General features: G+C 41.1%; 1 protein-coding gene across 2 annotated transcripts in view; it reads right to left on the bottom strand.

The window, feature by feature from the left end:
- Positions 1–8,311: 8,311 nt before the first annotated feature.
- svopl (SVOP-like) overlaps positions 8,312–22,178 on the bottom strand; it is a 65,342-nt gene continuing 51,475 nt past the window's right edge. The window contains exons 9-13 of one of the 2 annotated variants that reach the window (XM_020527247.2): positions 21,323–21,434; positions 19,441–19,522; positions 12,307–12,396; positions 11,683–11,796; positions 8,312–10,248 (exon numbers count right to left, since the gene is read on the bottom strand). In XM_020527247.2, the coding sequence (XP_020382836.2) occupies positions 10,219–10,248; positions 11,683–11,796; positions 12,307–12,396; positions 19,441–19,522; positions 21,323–21,434 (428 nt within the window). In that variant the 3' untranslated portion in view covers positions 8,312–10,218. Of the gene's footprint in view, positions 10,249–10,908; positions 11,797–12,306; positions 12,397–19,440; positions 19,523–21,322; positions 21,435–22,178 lie in introns of those variants that run through there. The other variant, XM_048607617.1, reaches the window with a different exon arrangement.

Here is a 22,178-nt window from a genome sequence, read left to right as displayed (position 1 = left end):
CTTCTCTTTGTACAGATGTTTTGGGAGCTTGATCATGGAGCCTAGGGACTTTTTTTGGGTAACATGCATTTTAATGAGGCTTTGTAACCTCCAAGTACAAAGGGGTGTTAAAAGCCCAGTCATTAAAGAAGGTAGGGAAAACAAGTTGGTCTTTTATCTGAGATAGCAAGAACTGCAGATGCTGGAATTAGAGATAACAAAGTGTGGAGCTGGACAAACACGGCAGGCCAGGCAGCATGAGAGGAACAGGAGAGCTGATGTTTCGAGTTGGGACCCTTCTTTAGAAATGTCAGCTTTCCTGTTCCTCTGATGCTTGCCTGGCCTGCTGTGTTCCTCCAGCTCCACACTTTGTTATCTCTTGGTCTTTTATCTAGACTTTTATTTGTGTGGGTATGCTAGAGTGTAGCATCTCATTTTCCATGTGGGGACCCCACAGCCTTCAGGACTCAATATTGAGATCAATGATTCGAGGGCCTAAACACTTCCTTCCATATGCTTTACACAACCCCACATCACAGGGCCTGATATCACCTGGCCTGCTTTCATTGCAACCGACCCATTTTCACCTACTTATGGACCTCATTATTAGCTGTTCTTTCTCCTGAGCATACTATCATTCCATTACTTTGTCTGCCAAACTGTCATTCTCTGTTTCTGGGCTCCATCTCCATCTACGCCCTCTCTCCATCCTCTCCCACTCCTGTGAGAATTGCTGAAAAAACCCACCCTGAATTGCCTTTGATTCGAGTGGCTCGCTAAACCATTGCAGAAGGCATTTAAGAATCACATTACTTTGGACCTGGGGTCTCACATAGTTTAGACCAGGTAAGGATGCAACCTTTTTTTCTCCTAAGGAAATTAGTGAAAAAAAATGGGATTTTTCTTTTTACAACAATTGCTGGTGATTCAAGGCCAACTTACTTTCATGGATCAAATTTAAATTTCTGGTGAGGCTTGAAGGTGTGTCACCAGAACATTAGCCTGGGTCTTTAGGATTACAAGTGCTGTAGCAATACCAGTATGGCATTATCTCCGGCAATATGGCATCCTACCAACTGCATGGGGTGCTCCGGCTGTAGCTGACCAAGATTCTGTGTAATTGAAACTCAACATACTCTCTTCATATTCCTGTTCCCTTCAGATAAGGGTGAGCATTCATACAGTCATAGAATCAGAGATGTGCAGCACGGAAACAGACCCTTTGATCCAACTTGTCCATGCTGATCAAATATCGTAAATTAATCTAGTCCCATTTGCCAGCATTTGGCCCATATCCCTCAAACCCTTCCTATTCATATACCCATCCTGATGCCTTTTAAATGTTGTAATTGTACCAGCCTCCACCACTTTCTCTGGCAGCTCATTCCATACATGCACCACCTTCTGTATGAAAAAGTTGCCCCTTAGTTCCCTTTTAAATCTTTCCCCTCTCACCTTAAAACTATGCCTGTAGTTTTAGACTCCCCTTGCCTGGGAAAAAACACACTGGCTATTTACACTACCCAGGACCCTCATGATTTTATAAAGCTCTGTAAGGTCACCCCTCAGCCTCCGACACTCCAGGGAAAACAACCCCAGCCTATTAAGCCTCTCCCTACAACCCAAACCCTCCAGTCCTGGCAACATCCTTGTAATTGTTTTCTTAACCCTTTCAAGTTTTGGAACATCTTTCCTGTAGCAGGGAGACCAGAATTGAATGCAGTACTCCACAAGTAGCATGACCAGTGTCCTGTACAACCGCAACATGACCTCTCAACTCTTATACTCAATGCACTGACCAATAAAGGCAAGCATACCAAATGCCTTCTTCACCACCCTGTCTACCTATAACTCCACTTTCAAGCAACTATACACCCGCACCCAAGGTCTCTTTGTTTGGCAACACTCCTCAGGGGTCTATCACTAAGGTATAAGTCCTGCCCTGATTCCTTCAGCCTTTTTGTACATATGTAGTAGCTGTTAGTAATTTATGTAGACAGATACACAAATCTCATTATTCCTCCACTGGTGCTAACATTCTCAATATTTGGAAAAAAATCCAATTCATCTTTATCAGATATCAGAGAATGTGGCCTCATTCTTTCTCGCATTTGAACTTTATTTGCCATAGATTTCTCTATTTACATAACTGGTCCATGACCCTTTATAAGTTACTGACCCTATCTACACCTCCATTGTGCCCCTGTGTGTCATTGGTGAATTTTGATAAACAATATCTACTCCTTCGATCAAGTCTTTTTTAATAAACTGGATAATCATCTATCCCATTGCAAATCCACAAGAAATACAATCTATCATGTCCACCAGTCAGTATGTGTCTTTTATCCATACTCTCCATTTCTTAGAAACACAAGCATTATGGAACAAGTTTGAAGTATAGAACATTTGAGGTCTGACTTTTCGTCCAGAGGGTCATGAATCTCCATTCCCGAAAGGTTGGTGGAAGTAGAGTCCTTGAATACTTTAAGGCATACGTGGGCAGATTCTTCTTAAGAAGGAGCTGAAAGGTTAAGACCATAAGAAATAGTAACAGGAGTGGGCCAATGAACCCCTCCTGCTCCGACATTCAATAGGATCACGCCTGATCCACATTTCTCATGTCCACTCTCCTGCCCTTTCCCCTTAACCCTTTGATTGCCTGACCGATCAAGAATCTATCTAGCTCAGTCTTAAATATACACAAGGAGTCTGCTCCCACAGGGATAGGGTGAAATATGGATTTAAGTTTAGAATTAATTCAGCCATAATCTTATTAAACAGCAGAGCAGGGTTCAGGGGTTGCATGGTCTGTTGTTGCTCTAATTTGTATGCTCATATAATCCTCATTGCAAGACAAACCGTTGAAGGAATATCAATGATCAAGCACATTATTTTTGCAAGTTACACCACAGCAATAGGCTATTGGGTCCATCACTCTACATTCCTTTTTCTCTGCAGGGCTGGTGGCTTAAACATAAATGGCGGAGCTTCTGCTAAATAGCACAAAAATGGAATTTAATGCAAACACTCTAAAATAAGTTGTCATGAATATTCAGAAGCAAGTATTTTGTGATTTTATGAGGCCAGTTTCTGGTGTCAGAGTCTGACCTCTGACCTCAGGAGGGTAATTCCATCCTGGTGGTATGTTCCAAACCCTGGTTCTGGAAATATGTGAATGGAGAAGGATATGATACAGGTAGGGGCATGTGAAAAGTAAGCTATAAACCGTAATACCATGAGACATAGGAGCAGAATTAGGCCATTCTGCCCATCGACTGCTGCACCATTCAATTGTGGCTACTATGTTTCTCAACACTATTTTTCTGCCTTCTCCCCATAACCTTTGATCCCCTCACTAATAAAGAAACTACCTCTGTCTTAAATACACTCAATGACCTGGCTTTTACAACCATCTGCAGAAATGAGTTCCACAGAGTCATCACATTCTGGCGGAAGAAATTCCTCCTCAACTCAATTCTAAAGGTCATCCTTTCGCTCTGAGTCTGTGTCCTTGGGTCCTTGTCTCACCTGCTCGTGGAAACATCTTCTCCACATTGACTCTATCCAGGCCTGTCATTATTTTGAGAGTTTCAATCAGGTCCCCCCTTATCCTTCTAAGCTCCATTGAAGACACACCCAGAGACCTCAACTGCCACTATGACAAGTCCTTCATCCCCGAGATCATTCTTGTAAACTTCCTCTAGACTGCCTCCAATGCCAGCACATTCTTCCATAGAGATGGGCCCAAACTGCTCACAATATTCTAAATAACGTATGACCAGAGCCTCCTACAGCCTCAGCAGCACATCCCTGCTCTTTTTTCTGGCCCTCTTGAAATAAATGCCAACATTGTATTTGCCTTTCTAACTGCCAATTGAATCTACATATTAACCTTAAGAGAATTCTGAACTAGGACTCCCAAGTCCCATTGTGCTTCAGATTTCTGAAATGTTTCCCTGTCACGTCTCTAATCTTCCTACCAATGCACATAACCTAACACTTTCCCACATTGTATTCCATCTGCCACTTCTTTTTCTACTCTCCTAGCCTGTTCAGGTCCTTCTACAGCTTCCTGGCTTCCTCAACACTACCTGTCTCTTCCCCCACCTGTGTTGCTTGCAAACCTAGCAACAGTGCCCTCAGATTCCTTCATCCAGATTATTAAAGCATACTGTGAATAGTTGTGGCCCCAACACTGCCCCCTGTGGAACTCCACTAATCACCAGCTGCGATCCTGAAAAAGACGCCTTTATCCCTACTCTCTGCCTTCTGCCAGTCAGCCAATCCTCTATCCACGCCGATAACTTGCCCCTAACACTGTGGGCTCTTATTTAATTTAGCAGCTACCTGTGCAGCACCTTGTCAAAGGCCTTCTGGAAATCCAAATAGATCATGTCCACTGGCTCTCCTTTGTCTCACTTGCTTGTTACCTCCTCAAAGGATTCTAACAGATTCGTCAGGCGTGATCTCCCCTTGATGAAGCCGTGCTGTTTTACTATGCATTTCCACATCCTCCACAATCTCATCCTTCATAATAGACTCTAAAATCTTACCAAAGTCTGAGGTCAAGTTAACTGGCCTATAATTTCCCATCTTCTGCCTCCCTCCCTTCTGAAATATGGGTAGTAGATAACCATTTTCCAATTGTCTGGGAGCCTCCCTAACTCCAATGATTCCTGAAAGACCATCATCAATGCCTCCACAATCTCCTCAACTATTTCCTTCAGAACCCTGGTTTGTAGTCCTGGCTTGGGTGATTTATCCACCTTTAGATGTCCTTCCTTCCTCAGTATCTTCTCCTTGAGTGATGCCCACTGCATTTACCTCTGCCCCCAACTCCCTTCAAGTTCAGCTATGCTACTGGTGTCTTCCACCACAAAGCTTAATGCAAAGTACCTGTTCAGTTTCGCCACCATTTTTTCTCCCCATTACTACTTCTCCAGCTTCATTTTCCAGTGGTCCAATGTCTACTGTTGCCTCTCTCTTACTTCTTACATTTCTAAAAAAAACTTTTGTAATCTTCTTTGATTTTACTAGTTAGCTTACTCTCGTTTTTCATCTTCTCCCCCTTATTGTGCTTTTTTTTTAAGATATCATCTGCTGGTTTTTAAAGATTTCCAAATCCTCTGCCTTCCCACTATTCTTCACCGTATTGTATGATTTTTCTTTTGTTTTTATGCTGTCCCTTATGACTTCTCTTGTCATCCATGGTTGCTTCCTCTTCCCCTTAGTATGTCCCTTCTTCCTCTGGATGAATTTCTGCTCTGCCTCCCACATTACCCCAAGAAAATCCAGCCACTGCTGCTCCACCCTCTTCCCTGCTCGGCTCCCCTTCTAATCTGCCCAGCTCTCCTGTTATGCCATTGTAGGTACCTTTTCTCAATTGTAATGCTGTTATATCTGATGCCAGTTTCTTCCTCTCAAACTGTGGGGTAAATTCTATCATATTATGGTCACTGCCACCTACGGGTTCCTTTACCTTGAGCTCCCTAATCAAGTCTGCCTCATTTCACATCCCTAAATCCAGAATTGTGTGTTCACAAGCGGGATGTACTACAAGCTGCTCCAAAAATAATCATCTCATGGACATTCCACAAATACTTGTTCTTGAGCTCTGCTACTAATCCGATTTTCCAGTCCACATGTGAAGCTTCCCATAATTATCGTAACAGTGCCTTCTTACATCAGTGTGGGCTTGTTGTGCTGAAGGTCCTGTTTCCACACTGTAGGGATTCTATGATATGATATGGTATGATAATATGCCTTTTCTATCTCCTGATTTATATTCTGCCCTGTATCCTGTTTATTACCATACGGCCTGCATGTAATTCTCACAACTCTTCTTTCCTTTGTGCTTCCTCAACTCTACCCCCACTGATTCTACACCCTTCCGACTCTATATCACTTCTTGCTATTGATTTAATTTCATTTTGTACCAACAAGGCAACCCCATCCGTCTGGCCATCTGCCTGCCCTTTTGATAGGACACATATTCTTGAATAGTCCATTCCAAGCCCTAATCCCCATGTAGCCATGTCTCTGTGACATTCACAACATTGTACCTGCTAATTTCAATCTGTGCTACGAGCTCACTTATCTTGTTTCGGATACTGCATGCAATGACTGCCCCCTTCTCATACTTGGCTCCTTATCCACGGTGCCTGAAGTTATATTTCTGACCCTTTCCATACCTTCTGTCCCATTACTTCTTCTGGAAACTTTAATAACCTCTGTTGAGCCCTCCCCTACCCTCCCAACCTTACGCCCTTGATTTGCGCCAGTTTGTCCACCTTATTCCAAATACTTTGTGCATTAAGACACAAAGTCTTCAAGTTTGTCCTATGATGCAGTTTCCCGACGTGGACCATGACAACTGGATCTTTACCCTCCCACTCTAAGTTCCTCTGCAGCCCAGATGAGATATCCTGAACCCGTGCACTAGGCAGGCAACACAGCGTTCAGGACTCTTAATCCTGGCCACAGAGGACCATGTCTATTCCCCAAATTATACCATCCCCGATTCTAACTGCATTTCTCTTTCCCTTCCTCTTGAATGCCTCCCTGTACCATGGTGCTATGGTCAGTTTTCTCATCCTCCCGACAGCCCCCAATCTCACCCACACAGGGAGCAACAATCTCAAACATCTCCTGGCCCTGTATCTTTATTTTATTTAATTAGTTTTTAATTTGTTTTTGTTTAATATCCTACTGGTCTTTTCATTTGTAACCTGTAAATATATTTCCTGTTTACTTTCAATCTGAAAATAACGTAGAAAAATTAGACAAATTAGCAGCCATTACCAACCAATGAATTTACAGTTTCCTGAGATGTCACTTTGGTTTGAGCTGAGTCCCTGATTCTGGGCTTCAATTTATCCTGCTTTTTTTAAAAAGAAACACCTTATAAACTTTGAGGCAAGAAAAAAAAACTTGTCCCGATGTGCGCCAAATTCCCACACTGCCTCCAACATCCCCAGACTATTTTCTGAAGAAGGGTCTAGGCCCGAAACGTCAGCCTTCCTGCTCCTCTGATGCTGCTTGGCCTGCTGTGTTCATCCAGCTCTACATCTTGTTATCTCAGTTTCCCCAGACTATATATTCACTTGGCAGTGTCTCACTCCGGATGTGATTTTTCTTTCATGATTATGTGAAGCTCTCAATGGAATGGAAATAATATCACATGATGCAGGCAGTCCAATAAATATCTCAATGTCTCATTGGTGACTATCTCAATGAGAATTGGAGCAAACTCTCCACTGGTTAGAGTCATACCTGACACATAGAAAGATGGTTGTGGTTGTTGGAGGTCGGTCATCTCAGCTCCAGAACATCTCTGCAAGAGTTCCTCAGGGTAGTGTCCTGTGGTGGTCTTTCAGTCCGACGGCGAGTAGACTTGCCACTATACGGCAGCGTGACACATCAACATCAAAGCTGAAGCATGTGGCGATGTAAGTAACTCGAAGGGTAATTGTACGGGGAGAAAGTGGGAGGTTGGCACAGGGTAAAGATGCTCATGTAATGATCCAGTGCAGCCTTGGTGGATCAAGTGGCCTCATTCTGAACTGAGGCACTTTGGCTGTCTCCACTGCTCTGTCCACTTGTACTTCCCGGTCCCTGACCTGGAAGCAGGAAGTGAGCTGGCTCTCTCCTTGGAGACACTTTCAGGTTAGAGAACCATAGTTGGAGAGCAAGTTAACCACAGCTGGGCTTTATATAAGGCACCCTGTATTTAAAGCTTGAACGTCTCACCAGAAGACAGGAAAGAGTTCAATTTATCTCTCTCCCCTGTCCTTAACAATAGCAAATTTCAAAGAGGAATTGGATAAATACTTGAAAAGGAAATTCAAGAAAGGAAATTAAAAGGAAACTTTTCAACTTATTTCTTTATTTTTCTATTTTTGCACCTAAGATTTTGTACCTAGGTACCTTTGTATCTAAGACATTGTACACTTTTCACTGTACTTGAGTACACGTGTTAATAAAGCTTAAAACTATTGGAAAGAAAGGTAGAATGGGATTAATTAAATAGTTCTTTCAAACAAGAACAACACAAGCATCACGGGTTACCTGATGACCATCTCTGTGGTGTGAGAGATTTTGACTTACATTTCATGATTTAAGCTTCATAAAATCATGACCAAGTGGAGATTTATAGACTAAAAGAAATTTGGAACAACAGGTTTACAGCAATAGAGAAACCTGAGCCTTACCTCAATAATAATCTGTAATAAACTTAATTGATAAATCAGAAAGTAAAAACTCTGAGAGGTATTCCAAATGCATGTCAATTTCATATTAGTAAATAATAATTGTCTACAATGTTTGTCCGCAAATATCAAAAGTTTATTATAACATAATCACAAAACAGTATCCAAATAGCCTTCAAAATGATCAAATTAGCAAAACGTTCTTCAAAGAAAAAGCAGATGCAACTTTTAACTTCCAGTTACTTGTCAGCAACTGTACGATTCTCTCACCGTGTGGTAAGTATATCTTGTTTGGGAGGAACAAGTGAGTTTAGAACAAGGAATGGTATTTTCCTCACCTCCTGTCCAGCTCTAGATATTTTCTAAGCAACTCTGCTCAGTGATATTATCACACACTTTGACATGCAGGTGGGACTTGAGCTCAGGCCTCCGAGCTCAGAGGTAAGGACACTATCCCTGCACTACTGGAAATCCCTCCCCGCCCCTCCCCCCACGTTTGTCCAAGTCTACTGTAGTCTGATTGATAGAAGTAGATGTCACAATTAGTGAACAACTGCATTATCATTCTGTCACATGGCTACCAGGAGGTAGAAGGCAAAATAAGTTGACCTCAAAATTTCTTTTGTCCATTAACTCTCGCATGCTGAAGTTAAGGGTTGATTTCTCAATGGATGCTCCCATGAGTTATGTTGTGGGCTCTTAGGCTCTGCTTTTTCTGTTAATTATCAGACTGGTTGCTGTCGGTGTTGGAATATGAAGGTGTGGGTGCCTGTGAATTTGGGTTAGTGTTCCCTGCGAGTGCTATTCCACAACAGGAGTGAATCAGCCCAATGATACCTTTATTGTACACCGTTTATGTCGAGTTCTGACAGTACCAGTTTAAGCTTAGCATACAAAATCATTGTACAAACCTCAGACGGCCTAACTAAAGTAGTGATTTACTGCTTTGGTAACTTGACTCAGCTTGGGTGTGTACAGGTCCTTTTTATTAAGAAGAACTCCTGGGGAAGAACTGAGTCTCTTTGTAAGGTGACACAAAGTCTAAAAGCAGCCTCAAGAAGTTGAGTTGAATCAATGCAAGTAGCGATTTGTGACTCCATGTTTGAGTTAAAGAGCTTGTTCAGAGGAACAACAGACTCAAGAAAGTAAGGTGTTTGCACAGTTTTCGGGTCAATTGAAAGGATTACTGAAATAACATCTGGAATTCAACTTAACAAGGATTCAAGGAGTAGAGCAAGTAAGACAAGGTATCTGGAGCTTAGGAGGAACATGACAGATAATTGAAAGGCAGCATAACACTATCAGTAAAATGGAATATGTTTGCACAGTAAAGGTTATGACAAAGTATTCAAGAACAGATATGCACAACATGACAAGCTGACCAGCACTGGATTCATTGTGTTGAAGACTATGATAATGATCATCCTATTTTTGACAACAGATCAAGCAAAGGTTATTTTCATAATTTCAACAAAGTCCAGGCGCAGGGAGATGGTTTGGTGAATCAACTTGCTTCGGGATAATTGTCCATTTATTGGACAAGATGCTGACAAAACCGGAAAGCTACTTCAGATCATGCACAACAGGCTTCTTGCAGGGACAGAAAGTCTTTTATTTTAAGTGGTATTGAATGCTTCAAAAGATGCTTCACTTTACTCAATCGCCAGTGCAGGAAAGTACTGGTGCACTTGTGGTGGAAATTTTTTAAAAATTGGCAATTTTTCTTTATTGTATTATTTCATATTACATTTTGCGCTACAAAGTTTATTCCTGAGTGCAAACAGTAGAACAAAATCTCTTCAAAGTTCAACCTTTCTAAACCTTCTTTCTCAGTCAAAGGCCACATGTGGTGGATGTTTGATGGATGCGAGACAATGAGATACACTTGCAGAAGAAGTAATGGATGAGGAAAGCAAGTTATGGTCCTCAGTGGAATGGAAATAATATCATATGACGCAGGGAGACCAACAGACATCTTGATATCACATTAGTTTCCCTCTGCTTGGTTAAATATTAATTCCATGACTGAATTTTAAATACTGGAGGTGGATGGATTGATCTCCTGTAAAGTAAATCAGAATGGTTATTGACGAAGGCGAAGATTTAAAGGAATGGAATACAAGGTTGCAAACCATTCCCCAGAATGATGATATACACACTTGAAGAACTCTTATCAGATGAGTTTGTTCATCATATTAGTACAGGATTATCCCAGGACATGAACCTTTGAGTTTCTGATTCAACTCTGTCCCAGCTCAGTTCATTTGCTGCTGAAATCCAGATCCATGACCGTGTTCCCTTTAGCTTCATCAGTTACAATGCTTACCTCATCACCTTTCACATTCCACCCTTCGTAAACTTAACCTCAACCAAAGCCCTGTTCCGTATGTCCCAGCTTGCACCAAATTTCATTCACCTTTCGCATTGGTGCTCACTGACCTCCACTGGTTAGTACTTCTGCAACGTCTTGATTTAAACATATCTCATCTCGGATTGCACATTCCTTTACTTTAATTGTCGCTACCTCCTCCACATTTTTGTAACTTTGTCCAGCCCTACAACCCTTCAAGATCTCTGCTCTCCTCCAATCCCTGATCTTCACCACTTCACCCCTTTGCAGCCCAAGCCATCAGCTGCCTAAGCTCTTCCTCTCTAAACTTCTTTTCATCTATAAGATACATCTTTTACCAAGTTTTAGCCACACGTCCTAAAACCAATGCGGCTCATTGTGTTTTCTTTTAATTACACTGTGAAATCCCTGGGGATTTTTCAATATTGAAACCGCTATATAAATGCCAACCGTTGATATTGTTGAAGATGCAATTTTAACACCCAGCACCTCATTGCATCCTGATCTACTTCTGAGTCTGCTCAACCTTTTGAGAAAGCCATAACCTTCTCACTCAGGCCTCCATTAAAATTGCAGTCAATCCCAATGACATTTTCAGGGCACACTTGCCTCTCAATCCGTAGGACTTAGGCACAACAGACTAGGTTGACAGTCCATTGCAATACTGAGCAAGTACTTCAGTGATAGAGACGCATCTTTCAGATGAGGTCTTAAAACAAGGTTGCATCTGTGTTTTTTAAGGTGCATTATAAAAGATCCCAGGACACTGGTTCAGAAAAGTAGTGCACATTAACTATCACTCCCAGTTGTTTTGTACTTGTGAAGTGCACACAGCAAGGGATCAAACACAGCTGAAGATAAAAACCACATAATAACCTAATTTGATTATGTTTTTTGAGAAAGCGTGTTGATCAGAACGTTTTTGCTTTTCTTCAAATAGTCCAACAGGATCATTCATTCGGGAGAGTAGGTGGGTCTCACTTTAACACCCAACCCCTCAGCAGTGCAACACCAAGTCATAGATCCTATGATTTTCTACTTCAAAGTGTCAGGCACAGGGTGTAGCCCTTTGAAACACACAAATAGTAACAGGTTCTATCAATAAGGAGCTTCAAGGATATTTCCGGAATGTGATTCCTTCCTCACCTGCATTGCACGTCCCTGAGTCTCAATGGGAAGAGTAAAGGCCAAAATAGAACAAATGATGCACACTGCACTGAAGAGACACAGAGCTGTTATAGGCCACGTGCCCAGCAGGACCTGGATGGAGTGAACAGAATGAGTTAGCAGCTTCTGCATTCAAGTTACAATAATAGCTAATTGTTCGCAGCAAAAAGTCATGAAAGCTGATGACTTTTGAATTGGGTGGCTGTTGAAGACAGATTGAAATGGCTAATCAGGGCATTTACTGGTATCTTTCAAATACTTGCCGACACCAACTTTCTTTCGAAGGAAAGCAGGCAAGGTCAGTTTTACATGAACGTTTTCTTTAAGCCGTTCAAAATCACCCCAGTGCAGTTCTATCAAAGCAGAAATGTCAGAGCGTGCTGAGCAACACCCTTTTCCCTCGTTGGGAGTTAGCTTAAGCAATTAGAAATAATAATACACCAGCCGACGCTTTGATAAATACCAAGTAGAATTCTAAGTGTTCCCAACTGAAAATATGAATAATTGCTTGCTGCATTAAACTTCAGAAATCATTGTACCCTCACATCTGCTTGTCAAATGTAGGCCATCCTATTCCAGGAGACAGAAAACTGCTTCACTCACCTGTGCTACAAAGGGTGCGATCATTGCCCCAATACGAGCCATTGAACTACAAGAGCCTAATCCTAAGGAACGGAAAGTCGTAGGATATACCTAGAAAATAACAAGAAATACCAATGCATGCAATGTTAAACCAAAAGATATTTTCATATGCTTAACCTGTGAGCTTAGACCACTGGTAACTAAAAAAAATTATGTAAAAGAATAAATTATCTAAAATTTAGTTTTGGAAGAGATTCAATTTTGACTAGCTTTAAAACAACAATGCAGAGTGACAAAGGCTAACAATACTGAAGATATTAACAATATAATTTTAAAAAGCTAGCAACTAGCCACACAACAGATGCCATTTCACCACTTACAATTACCAGATGTGTGCACATTCAAAGTTGACTTTGTTAATTTAGTTTAAAATAAAGGTGGCTTAAAGAGTTGAAATTTTCAAATGTATTCCTTACTGAAAAAAATACTCTCAACCATAAAATCCAAAACGTGAATCACCGAAAGAGGTCAATCAGTTAATAAAAACCAAATACTTAGCCCGTATATAACTTCAAAGATGAATAATTGTTTCATAATTCCTTTAAACTATTGCAATGTTGGAAAACCTGTATCACCGCCCCCCCCCCCCCCTTCCCAATGCTTAAGTGGTTTGGTGTCTTTTGATATTCAGCAATGCATTCATAATGGTTCCTGCTATCTATGCAAATTGCAACTGAAGCATCAGATGGCCTTTTTATAAAACTGCAATTGTTGTTTCCTTTCCATTTCAAAGCAGATTGCCTGTCAAACAATAAAGTGTTGCAGGCGCTTGCCTCTTTTTTATTGATTAATAACAGGTCCATTTATTTCAAAGATAAAGTTTGCTGGACATTTAAAGCCCAATCTAAAACATGGCAACAGTAGAGTTTTGTATGCATTATGGCATTTGTTCCTTGGATAAAGCACTCCAATGCATGCCAAAACTTACACAATGCTGATCAATGCAATAACCAAACTACCTTTGCAACACAGAGCCCTATAATCCATTAGTGCAATGAAAACATATTAACTTAAGAGCCAGCATCTAGTTCTTGAGACTTCAAAACAACATATTTTGCATTTCAAAAACCAGTGATCGAAGAATTCTAGAAGTGAGTGACAGTTTATTTCTGGAGAAAGGGTTTGGGGATTGACACATGATTCTTGATTCTTTTGTGTTGCTGTGAGCTAGATTGCCTTCAAAATAAAACATGGACCTGATACCATGAAAACAGCATGGGGCCTGAAACACACGTAGATGGGATTGCTGACTGCAGCTCATGACATTCACCCTTATCCTGAAGCTATAAAAATACCTCAAGATGGGAATGGAGGAGGGAATCCTGGAACTAGATCCTGCCAATAATTTTAATGCCTCCCACCTCTGTTTCAATGTGGTCTGAAGCATAATAATCCAGGCCTTAACATCCACGCAGCGGGGCAATCGAACCTGACAACAAAACCATAGCAGGTGGAGTCAACTGGCCTAAGTAACTCAAACAAGTAATCTTATCGGGACTCCTCGTTGGCCAGGAGTATCAGCAGTGCTCCCCTGAGCACCCATCAAGAGTCCTTCAGCCTCCCTGCTCTGGGGTCTCCTCTCAATTCTGGTTAAATCGGCTGCTGATCTCCTCCAGACCCCAATGTCTGCTGCTACTGCTAGTGGCATCTGTAGTTTAAAAGATTTCATCAGTAAGCTTCGCATGGACAGGAAGGAGAGATCACATCCGGAGTGAGACACAGCCGGAGTGAGTATATACTTCAGAGAATTTGGAGCAGTGTGGGAATTCGGTGCAGAGGGGAAGATGCGCTCTTTTCTTGCTCTGGCAGCTCATAGTTTGTAAGCTACTTTTTTAAAAACAGGATAAATTGAAGCTCAGGATCAGGGGCCCAGCACAAAACGGATGAAATTATAGTACATTCATTGGTTGCACACATCCAGTAATTGTAATTTGACTATCTTTCATATTGAAGGTAAACAGGAAAAATATTTACAGATTATTAACTAAAGGACTTAGTAGGAAATGTTTAATAAATAAATTAAGAAATAAGTAAATAAAGTAGAGATGCAGGGTCAGACAGTGTGTTGTAACTACATAGTGCGGAAGCTGGTGGACCCCATTGCGGTTCATGGTGACCACATCTGTAGCAAGCGTTAGTTGCTTTAGGAACTCTGGCTCAGAGTAGATGAGCTGGAGTCTGAGCTTCAAACACTGTGACACATTTGGGAGGGGGAGAATTACCTGCATGCCATGTTTCAGGAAGGATGATGAGCAAACTGATCTTAGCGCCATGGTACAGGGAGCCACTCAAGAGAGAGGATAAAAAGAGAAATGGAGCTGTAGTCTGGGATAGTATTGTCAGGGAAATAGAGACTGTTCTTTGTGGTCAGGATCGACAGTCCCAAAGGCTGTGTTGCCTGCCTGGTGCAGGGGTTCAGGATATCTCATCTGGGCTGCCAAGGAACTTGGAGTGGGAGGGGAAAGATCCAGTTGTCGTGGTCCATGTAGGTACCGAAAAAAAGGTAGAAAGAGGATCTGCTGACAGAACATGAGCAGCTAGGGGCTAAATTATTAATAATTAGCAATAATTAAAAAGCAGACCAAAAGTCTCTGGATTACCACCTGAAAAATGAATTAATTGGTCCAGGATCAACAAGATTTTAGAGATGAACATGTGGCTCAAAGATTGGTGTGGGAGAAACAGGTTCACATTCATGGAACATTTGCACCAGTACTGGGGACAGAGGGAGCTGTTCCACTGGGACAGGGTCCACCTGAATAATGCTGGGATCAGAATCCTAGCGAATTGCATAACTAGGGCTGGAGGTAGAGCTTTAAACTAAATAGTATGGGGGTGGGGAGGGGTTTTCAGTTGCATGGAAAATGATAAAATCAAAAGAGAAGTTAGGAATGCAGGTTAGTGATGCAGCTGATTGTTACCAGAAGGAAAGAAAGAAAGGATAGTACAGAATGTGCAAATGTTGTACAAAGGAATCATAAAACAGTAGTGAAATTCAATACTAGAACAAAATTAAAGGCTTTGCATCTTAATGCAAGAAGCATTCAGAAGGTAGATGAACAGATGTCACAAATCAAGGAAAATTGATATGATGTCATAGGCATTATGGAAACGTGGTTACAAGAGATCAAAACTGGGAACTTAATATTCAGAGATATGTTTTTGGCCTTTTGGAGAGACAGGAGGGATGGGACAGGTGGTGGTGTACCATTATTAATAAGAAATGAAAAAGAGGGCCATTGTGAGAAATAATCTAGGCTTGGATGGTGTAGAGGCCATTTGGGCAGAGGCAAAAAAAATAACAAGGGAAAAAGGGCATTGGTTGGTGAAGTGCACAGACCCCCAAACAGGAGCCATTCTGTGGGAAAAGCTATACATCAACAAATAATAAGAGTATGTAAAAAGAATAGAGCAATAATTATGGATGACTTTCATCTTCATGTTCATTAGGTTAATCAAATTGGAACAGGTAGCTAAGACAACAAATCCATAGATTGAATTAGGGATTGTTTCCTAGAGCAATATGTCATGGAACCAACCAGGGAACAGGTTATTCTGGATAAGGTAATGGGTATTGAGGCACATTTAATGAAATAACCTCAGAGTGTAAGATCCCCTAGGAAATAGTGATCATAATGTGAAGGAATTTAATATTGAGTTTGAGAGTGAGAAACCTGGATTGGAAACAACTGTGTTTAACTTAAATAAACTTATAATGAAATGAGGGTAGACTTAGCTAAAGTGAACTGGCCCAAAAGATCAGCAGGAATGAAGCTAAGCAAACAGCAGCAGATATCTAAGGAAGTAATTCATGACTCTCAGCAAAAATATATCCCAATAAGGAGACAAGATTCTAAGAGAGGGATAAACCAACCATGGCTAAGCAAGGAAGTTAAGGAGTGTATTAAGTTGAAAGAAAATGTATATAAGGAGGCAATGTTCAGTGATAGTCCCAAAAACTGGAATAAATTCAGAATCCAGTATCGGAGAACTAAAAATATAATAAAAACAGAGAAAATATAATTAAGGGCAGACTAGCAAGGAATATAAAACCCGACAATAAAAGCTTCTTTAAATACAATAAAAGGAAGAAAGAGGTCAAAGTGAACATAGGCCCCTTAGAAAATGAATTTGGGGAGAGGGTTATAGGCTACGAGCAAGTGCCAGAGGAGTTAAGCACATATTTTGCATCAGTCTTTACAGTGGAAGATACTTCAAACATCCCATTAATGCTAAAGAATATAGGGGAGGAATTAAGTACTATCACCATCACTAAAGTAGTACCATTAGACAAACTAATGGGGCTAATGGCAAAGAAGTCTCCTGGCCCTGATGGCTGCATCTTAGGATTCTAAAAGAGGTGGGCACAAGATAGTGGATGCATTGGTTGTAATTTTCCAAAAATAGTTGGATTCTGTACAAGCAGCATTTCAGGGCTCAACTGCTCAGTACCTGCACCCATCTTCCCTTAAAAGTCAAGACCACCACATTGGCAGCTTATAGTACGCCTAGCAATGGACAAGGCAAAATTAGATAACTTGCCAGGACTGTTGTAGCGCAGTGTTAGTGTCCCCTATCTATGGACCAGGAGGCCTGGGTTCAAGTCCCATTTGGTCCGGGGTTGGGTAATATCATCTCTGAACAGGTTGATCAGGATAAACTGTGTTCTCAAATCTCTGCCAGGTCCCACTATTTGATTGTGAGTATAAGGGTGGGCTCTGGTTTTAGGAGTAGACTGGCGTTTAATCTCCTGTAAATTACAGGAGGAATATACTGCCGATGTTGACAGTCTGAAATTAAAATGGAATACACTGGAAATACTCGGAAGTTTGGTTGAATCTGTGGAGAGAAAAACAGAGTTAACATTGCAGGCTGTTGATCTGTCATCAAGTGCTTCTGTTTCTCTCTGATCAGATACTTTCTAGTTTATTTCAAGTTTTAGTCAGCCTTTGCATCAGTGTTGAACAGTCACTTTCTACTTGGCTTTAAAACAAAGGGGTTGATTGTAATTTAGTTGGTATGAAAACAAAACAGTCATCTTATAGAGTCATATGGTTTCCTCTTATTTCCTACAAAACTACACCTATATTAAATTCTCAACCAGGAACAAGGTGAAATGGTACTCATGCCAACCTCACAAATTCTGTTAGACCCAGAGCAAAAGGGAGAGTCTGAAAGAAGAACTTAATTAAATTTAAAACACAATTGTTTATTAGGTTTTGCCCAGGGCTTGGGTTCAGATCATTAATCCAAAAGCTCCCTTACAACTACTAGACTCCTGGTGTTTAAAAGAAGGTGAAATATACTAAAAATATACACAAGGAGAACCATTTCCTGCCATTTAACTTGGTCGAAAAACGAATGATGGCAGATAACTCTCAAATTGCATGGAGCACAATCAGGTCCAGTCAACTTGTGTTCAGTTAAACATTGCAACATGGGCTTGAGGACAAGTTTGACCGTTCCATTTCCCCAGCAGGGTTAACAACTCAGGTTGTAAAGTAGGGAAACTGTATAATTTGTAGCCACATCTCTGACCTGTACTCCCTTCACTGGCTCACGCTGCTGAGAATTTATAATGAATTTGCTTTGATTTAGAACCGCACAAAAACTAAATAATTATTCTGGTTTTAAAGAGCCAAGAATTGTTGCACAAACCAACCAAAATGATGTGATGGCATGCAATAAAGTACCTCAGAATGATCAGGGATACATTCAGCAAGGTTTTCTCTCTGGTTCTGTAGCCTCACAAGACACTGGTCTCTAAACCGAACTGACATTGCCAATACCCTGATTCCCTAACGGGCACTTTGTAGAAGCAGTACACCAGCAACAAACTCACAAAGACCAAATTAATATCTCAAATATGAAGTGATAATCTTCAGATGTACTCTGCCTCCTCTTCCCCATTCAATATAGAATTTTATTTCCCTTGCTGAACTCCAGGTACCAAAGCAAATTAGGAAGTACAGTAAGATTAAGCTGACTATAGGAATGTGACAGGGAAGTATCGATGAGGGAGAAGATTTCAGCAACCACTTCATGATTTTGGAATATGGAAAATCATAGATGTTCCAAAATGAGGAGAGATCATTTGGTTTCTTCTTTCTAAATGAGCAAATAGGACTGATCACATTTACCTTCTTGGTTCATATATCCTTCATCAATTTTCATCCACCTGTCTAATCTGGTCTTTCACCTCAATTCCTAACCCTAGAAAATAAATTCCACTGCCTCAAAGCTCCTCGTGTAAAGACATCTTCCCTGCTCTCTGCTCTAAATCTGAAATTTCATACAGTTAGCTAGGGTCCCGCATTATATTCAACTGCAGGAAACATTCTGTATCTATTGATCCTGTCACACCCTTCTATAATATTATACAGTTTAACCTTATCACCCCATAACCTGTTTTAGTTATGTTCCAACCTATCAAGAGTTTCTTTGCATTTGTTCATACAAGGCAGAATCCCAATGAACATGAGGCAAAGGCAGCATCATGCCTGCCTTGTCTTTTGAAGAGAGCAATCTAATTAATCTGACTTGCCCATTCTTTCCACAAAGCGCTGCAGTTACTTACTTTTCTGTTCTATAGCAAAGAAGGTCTTTGTTGCCTATTGGGAATTAAAATCCAAATACATTTGAGGGGGTGGAAGGTGTTTTTTTTCTGAAGACTATTTGTAATGCTTGCCCAACAATGAACAAACATTTTGAGTTCAGTTTTGGAGAATGCCGTAGCCAGGTTTGCTGATCAGGGGCTAGAAGCGTTGGGCTGCCAATATCTGATGATAGGCCTCAGCTCGGCTTTGGAATTATCACACCCACACCCCAGCTACTTCCACTGAAGTCACTCCAAGCATGCTTCAGCATCAGGGCTAACACAGAACATTACTGCACTCGAGAGACTGCAGATTTAATTGAACTGCGTAATTAAGCTTATTCTTACAGCAAAAGTACAATGAAAAAACTGCTTGGAGCAGAAAAATATTCTCCCAAAACAACTTCTTAAATTTCACCAGAGGTAACAGTGTTGCCTTGCGTGGCAGGGTCCAGTTCCCCATTTATATTCACAACGAGCGTCCCCTTTTTCCTACCTACCTCTGCAGTGTAGATATAGATGATGGTGAAATTTGCAGACACAAGGGCTCGGAGAACAAAAAGTAAAGTGGTCAACACAGCCCTAGGAAAGAAAGGAATGTTTGCATTTATATGTCGTTTTTCAAATTCTCAAGATGCCCCAAAGTGATTTTTTTTGGCAGTAAAGTACCTTTACCATACAGCAACTTGTGTAATGTGCTAACTTACACATAGCCAAGCCCCACAACCAGCAATGTGGTAATGACCAGATCATCCATTTTAAATGATGCTGGTTGGGGAACTGAAACTTCAGGACGAATGCCAGAGGTAACTGTTCACCTTTGAACAAGTGTCATGGAATCCTTTACGTCCAGCCGAGAGGTCCTTATCTTAATCTTCCATTTGAAAGAGAGTACCTCTCACTCCTTCAACATTGTGCAATTAAGTATCAACATGTGTTCGATCTTTGAATCGATGGATCTTGCAATTCAGAAGAGTAACGAACACAAAGCCAAGTGCATAATTTGCTGGTTTGAAGTGGATGCGATCTGATTTTCCACAAGTACTTTGGATATTTCAGGGGATGTAATCTAATTCTTGTTGCATTGCACGTGCTTAAGTATCAGAATTGGCAGCCTCTCGGAAAGGCGACACCTGCAAAAATGCAACACTGTAGTGTCACCCGAGATTGTGCGCACAAAGCGCTTGAGCATGCCTTGTACTTGCAGTCAGTTGGTGAGAGTGTTCACCACTGAACATGACAATGATACATCAGGCAATGATTTACATCAACCAACAGCACATAAAATACCTGCAGCTACAGAGGAATTAATGCCTTTGCCTGGTGACATTTAGAGCAAGTGGCTTATTATTGGAAAGAGAAATTCTGAACTGGGAAGGCAAATCTGATTAAAATCTTAAATTACAGGAACATGGTTTGCTTGGGGAATGAAGCATGTGTCGGAAGAATGTTGTTGGGATTTCATTTTTCCTTTTACAGTACTAATCCTTGAGGCTGGATCTGCAAGCAGCAAAAATCACAAAAAAGACTCTGATAATTGGCATCACTTCGGCAAAAGCCATCTTGGATTGCAGACCAGCATGCACACCGTTTCTGAGCGTGCATTCTCAGATGAGATATGGTCAATGATGTGCCTCCCGTCTTTCTGAAGGATCACTATTATCCTATTAAGTGGTTCGCAAGTTGGATCTTGAGTTTGTAAGTCTTGGGAAGGGCAGCGAACCAAAAGTACTGTCACAATCGCAGTTTGCTACGTGCCCTGTGTTTTGGCAAAATTTGTAACAACAATTAAGCAGTTCTTAAATTAAACAGCGAGAGAGTTACAAATTAACCACTCAGCCTGCAGCAGAGATCGCAATTTCCTGAAGATTAGGTTTTGAAGAACATTTAGCACCAGGAATAACAAAGGGACAGGTATGGTGAAGAAAAGAATTGGAGGTGAAAAATGACTCTAAAAGATGGTGATTGTGGGTAAAGGAGGGATACACAAAAGGAAGGGAGTATGTTCAAATGATAGCTGAGTGAAAGTAAGGAATATGAGTAAAAGAGAGGTGTAATAGTTGGAGAGGTTGAAGGGCAACTACAGTGAAGATAGAGCTTGAGAGGAAAAGGACTGGTGAAGGACTGGATTCAGAATAAGAGGGACTGAAATGGTAGGGACAGCTGGATAATGGAGAACATGAAGATGGAAAATCAGGCCAAAGTGAAACAGATCGAAGTAGGTGAAGGGATGATGGAGGTCTGCCTGGAAGATCCATGGCACATGAAATCATTTTGCAGTACTTTTTTTTGACTGTAGAGCTCAATGGATATCGTAGGAAGAGTTTTCTCACAACAGCCAAGAGATGATGGCTCAGAACCAGTAGCCAATAGCCATCTTACCTGCTGCTGCAGATGTTGAGGAGAAGGAAGAAAATCCCAGAGGTTGCCATGGTGACTGCCAGACTGTGACGTCTTCCCAAAGACTCGATGATAAACGGGCTAAATGGAATAACTGAAAGAAAAGAGGTTGGACAATAAGATATGGACAGGAATAATTCAGCTCAATTGCCTCGAGATTTGTTTTCTATTTTAATTCTGCCAAAGGATATGGGCGTCATTGGCAAGGCCAACATTTGGTGTCCATCCTTAATTTCCCCCTGAACTGAATGGCTGGCCAGGTCATCTAACATCAGCCACGTTGCTGTGGTTCTGGAATCCCATGTAGGCCAGACAAGGTGAGGATGTCAGGTTTTCCTTCTCTAAAAGGTGTTAGTGAACCAGGTGCATTTTACAACAATTGGTTACCATTCGAGTAGGTTTCCTTAATTTAGTTAAAATGTCACCATCAGCTGTAATGAGAATCAAGCTACAGAGTATTAGTTTAGATCTCTAGATTACTGGGGAGAGAAAACAAAGTTAACGTTTCGGGCCCAGTGACCCTCTGAGGAATGATCTGAAACATTAACTCTGACTTCTCTCCACAGAAGCTGCCAGACCTGCTGAGCTTTACCAGCAAATTCGTTCTTGTTTCAGATTTCCAGCGTTTTTCAATTTTTCTTTAGATTATTGTTTGGTGACAGTGCTATCTTCCTACCACATCTTCCTTGTGATATTTATAAGCAAATAAACGAAACTCCTGATTAAAAACAACTAACATTTGATGTTGGCTTTACATTGTTTAATTGAGGAATTAACTAAATGCAAATTATCGTCTTACTTCACTTTGTTCGTGAGACAGGCCTCCAGCTTCTCACCC

This window comes from Rhincodon typus, chromosome 18, assembly GCF_021869965.1.
Source record: "Rhincodon typus isolate 14 chromosome 18, sRhiTyp1.1, whole genome shotgun sequence".
In the NCBI taxonomy this organism is placed as follows: Eukaryota; Metazoa; Chordata; class Chondrichthyes; order Orectolobiformes; family Rhincodontidae; genus Rhincodon; species Rhincodon typus.
Note: the sequence above shows the minus strand (reverse complement) of the source record. Positions and strands in the feature narration are given on the sequence as shown.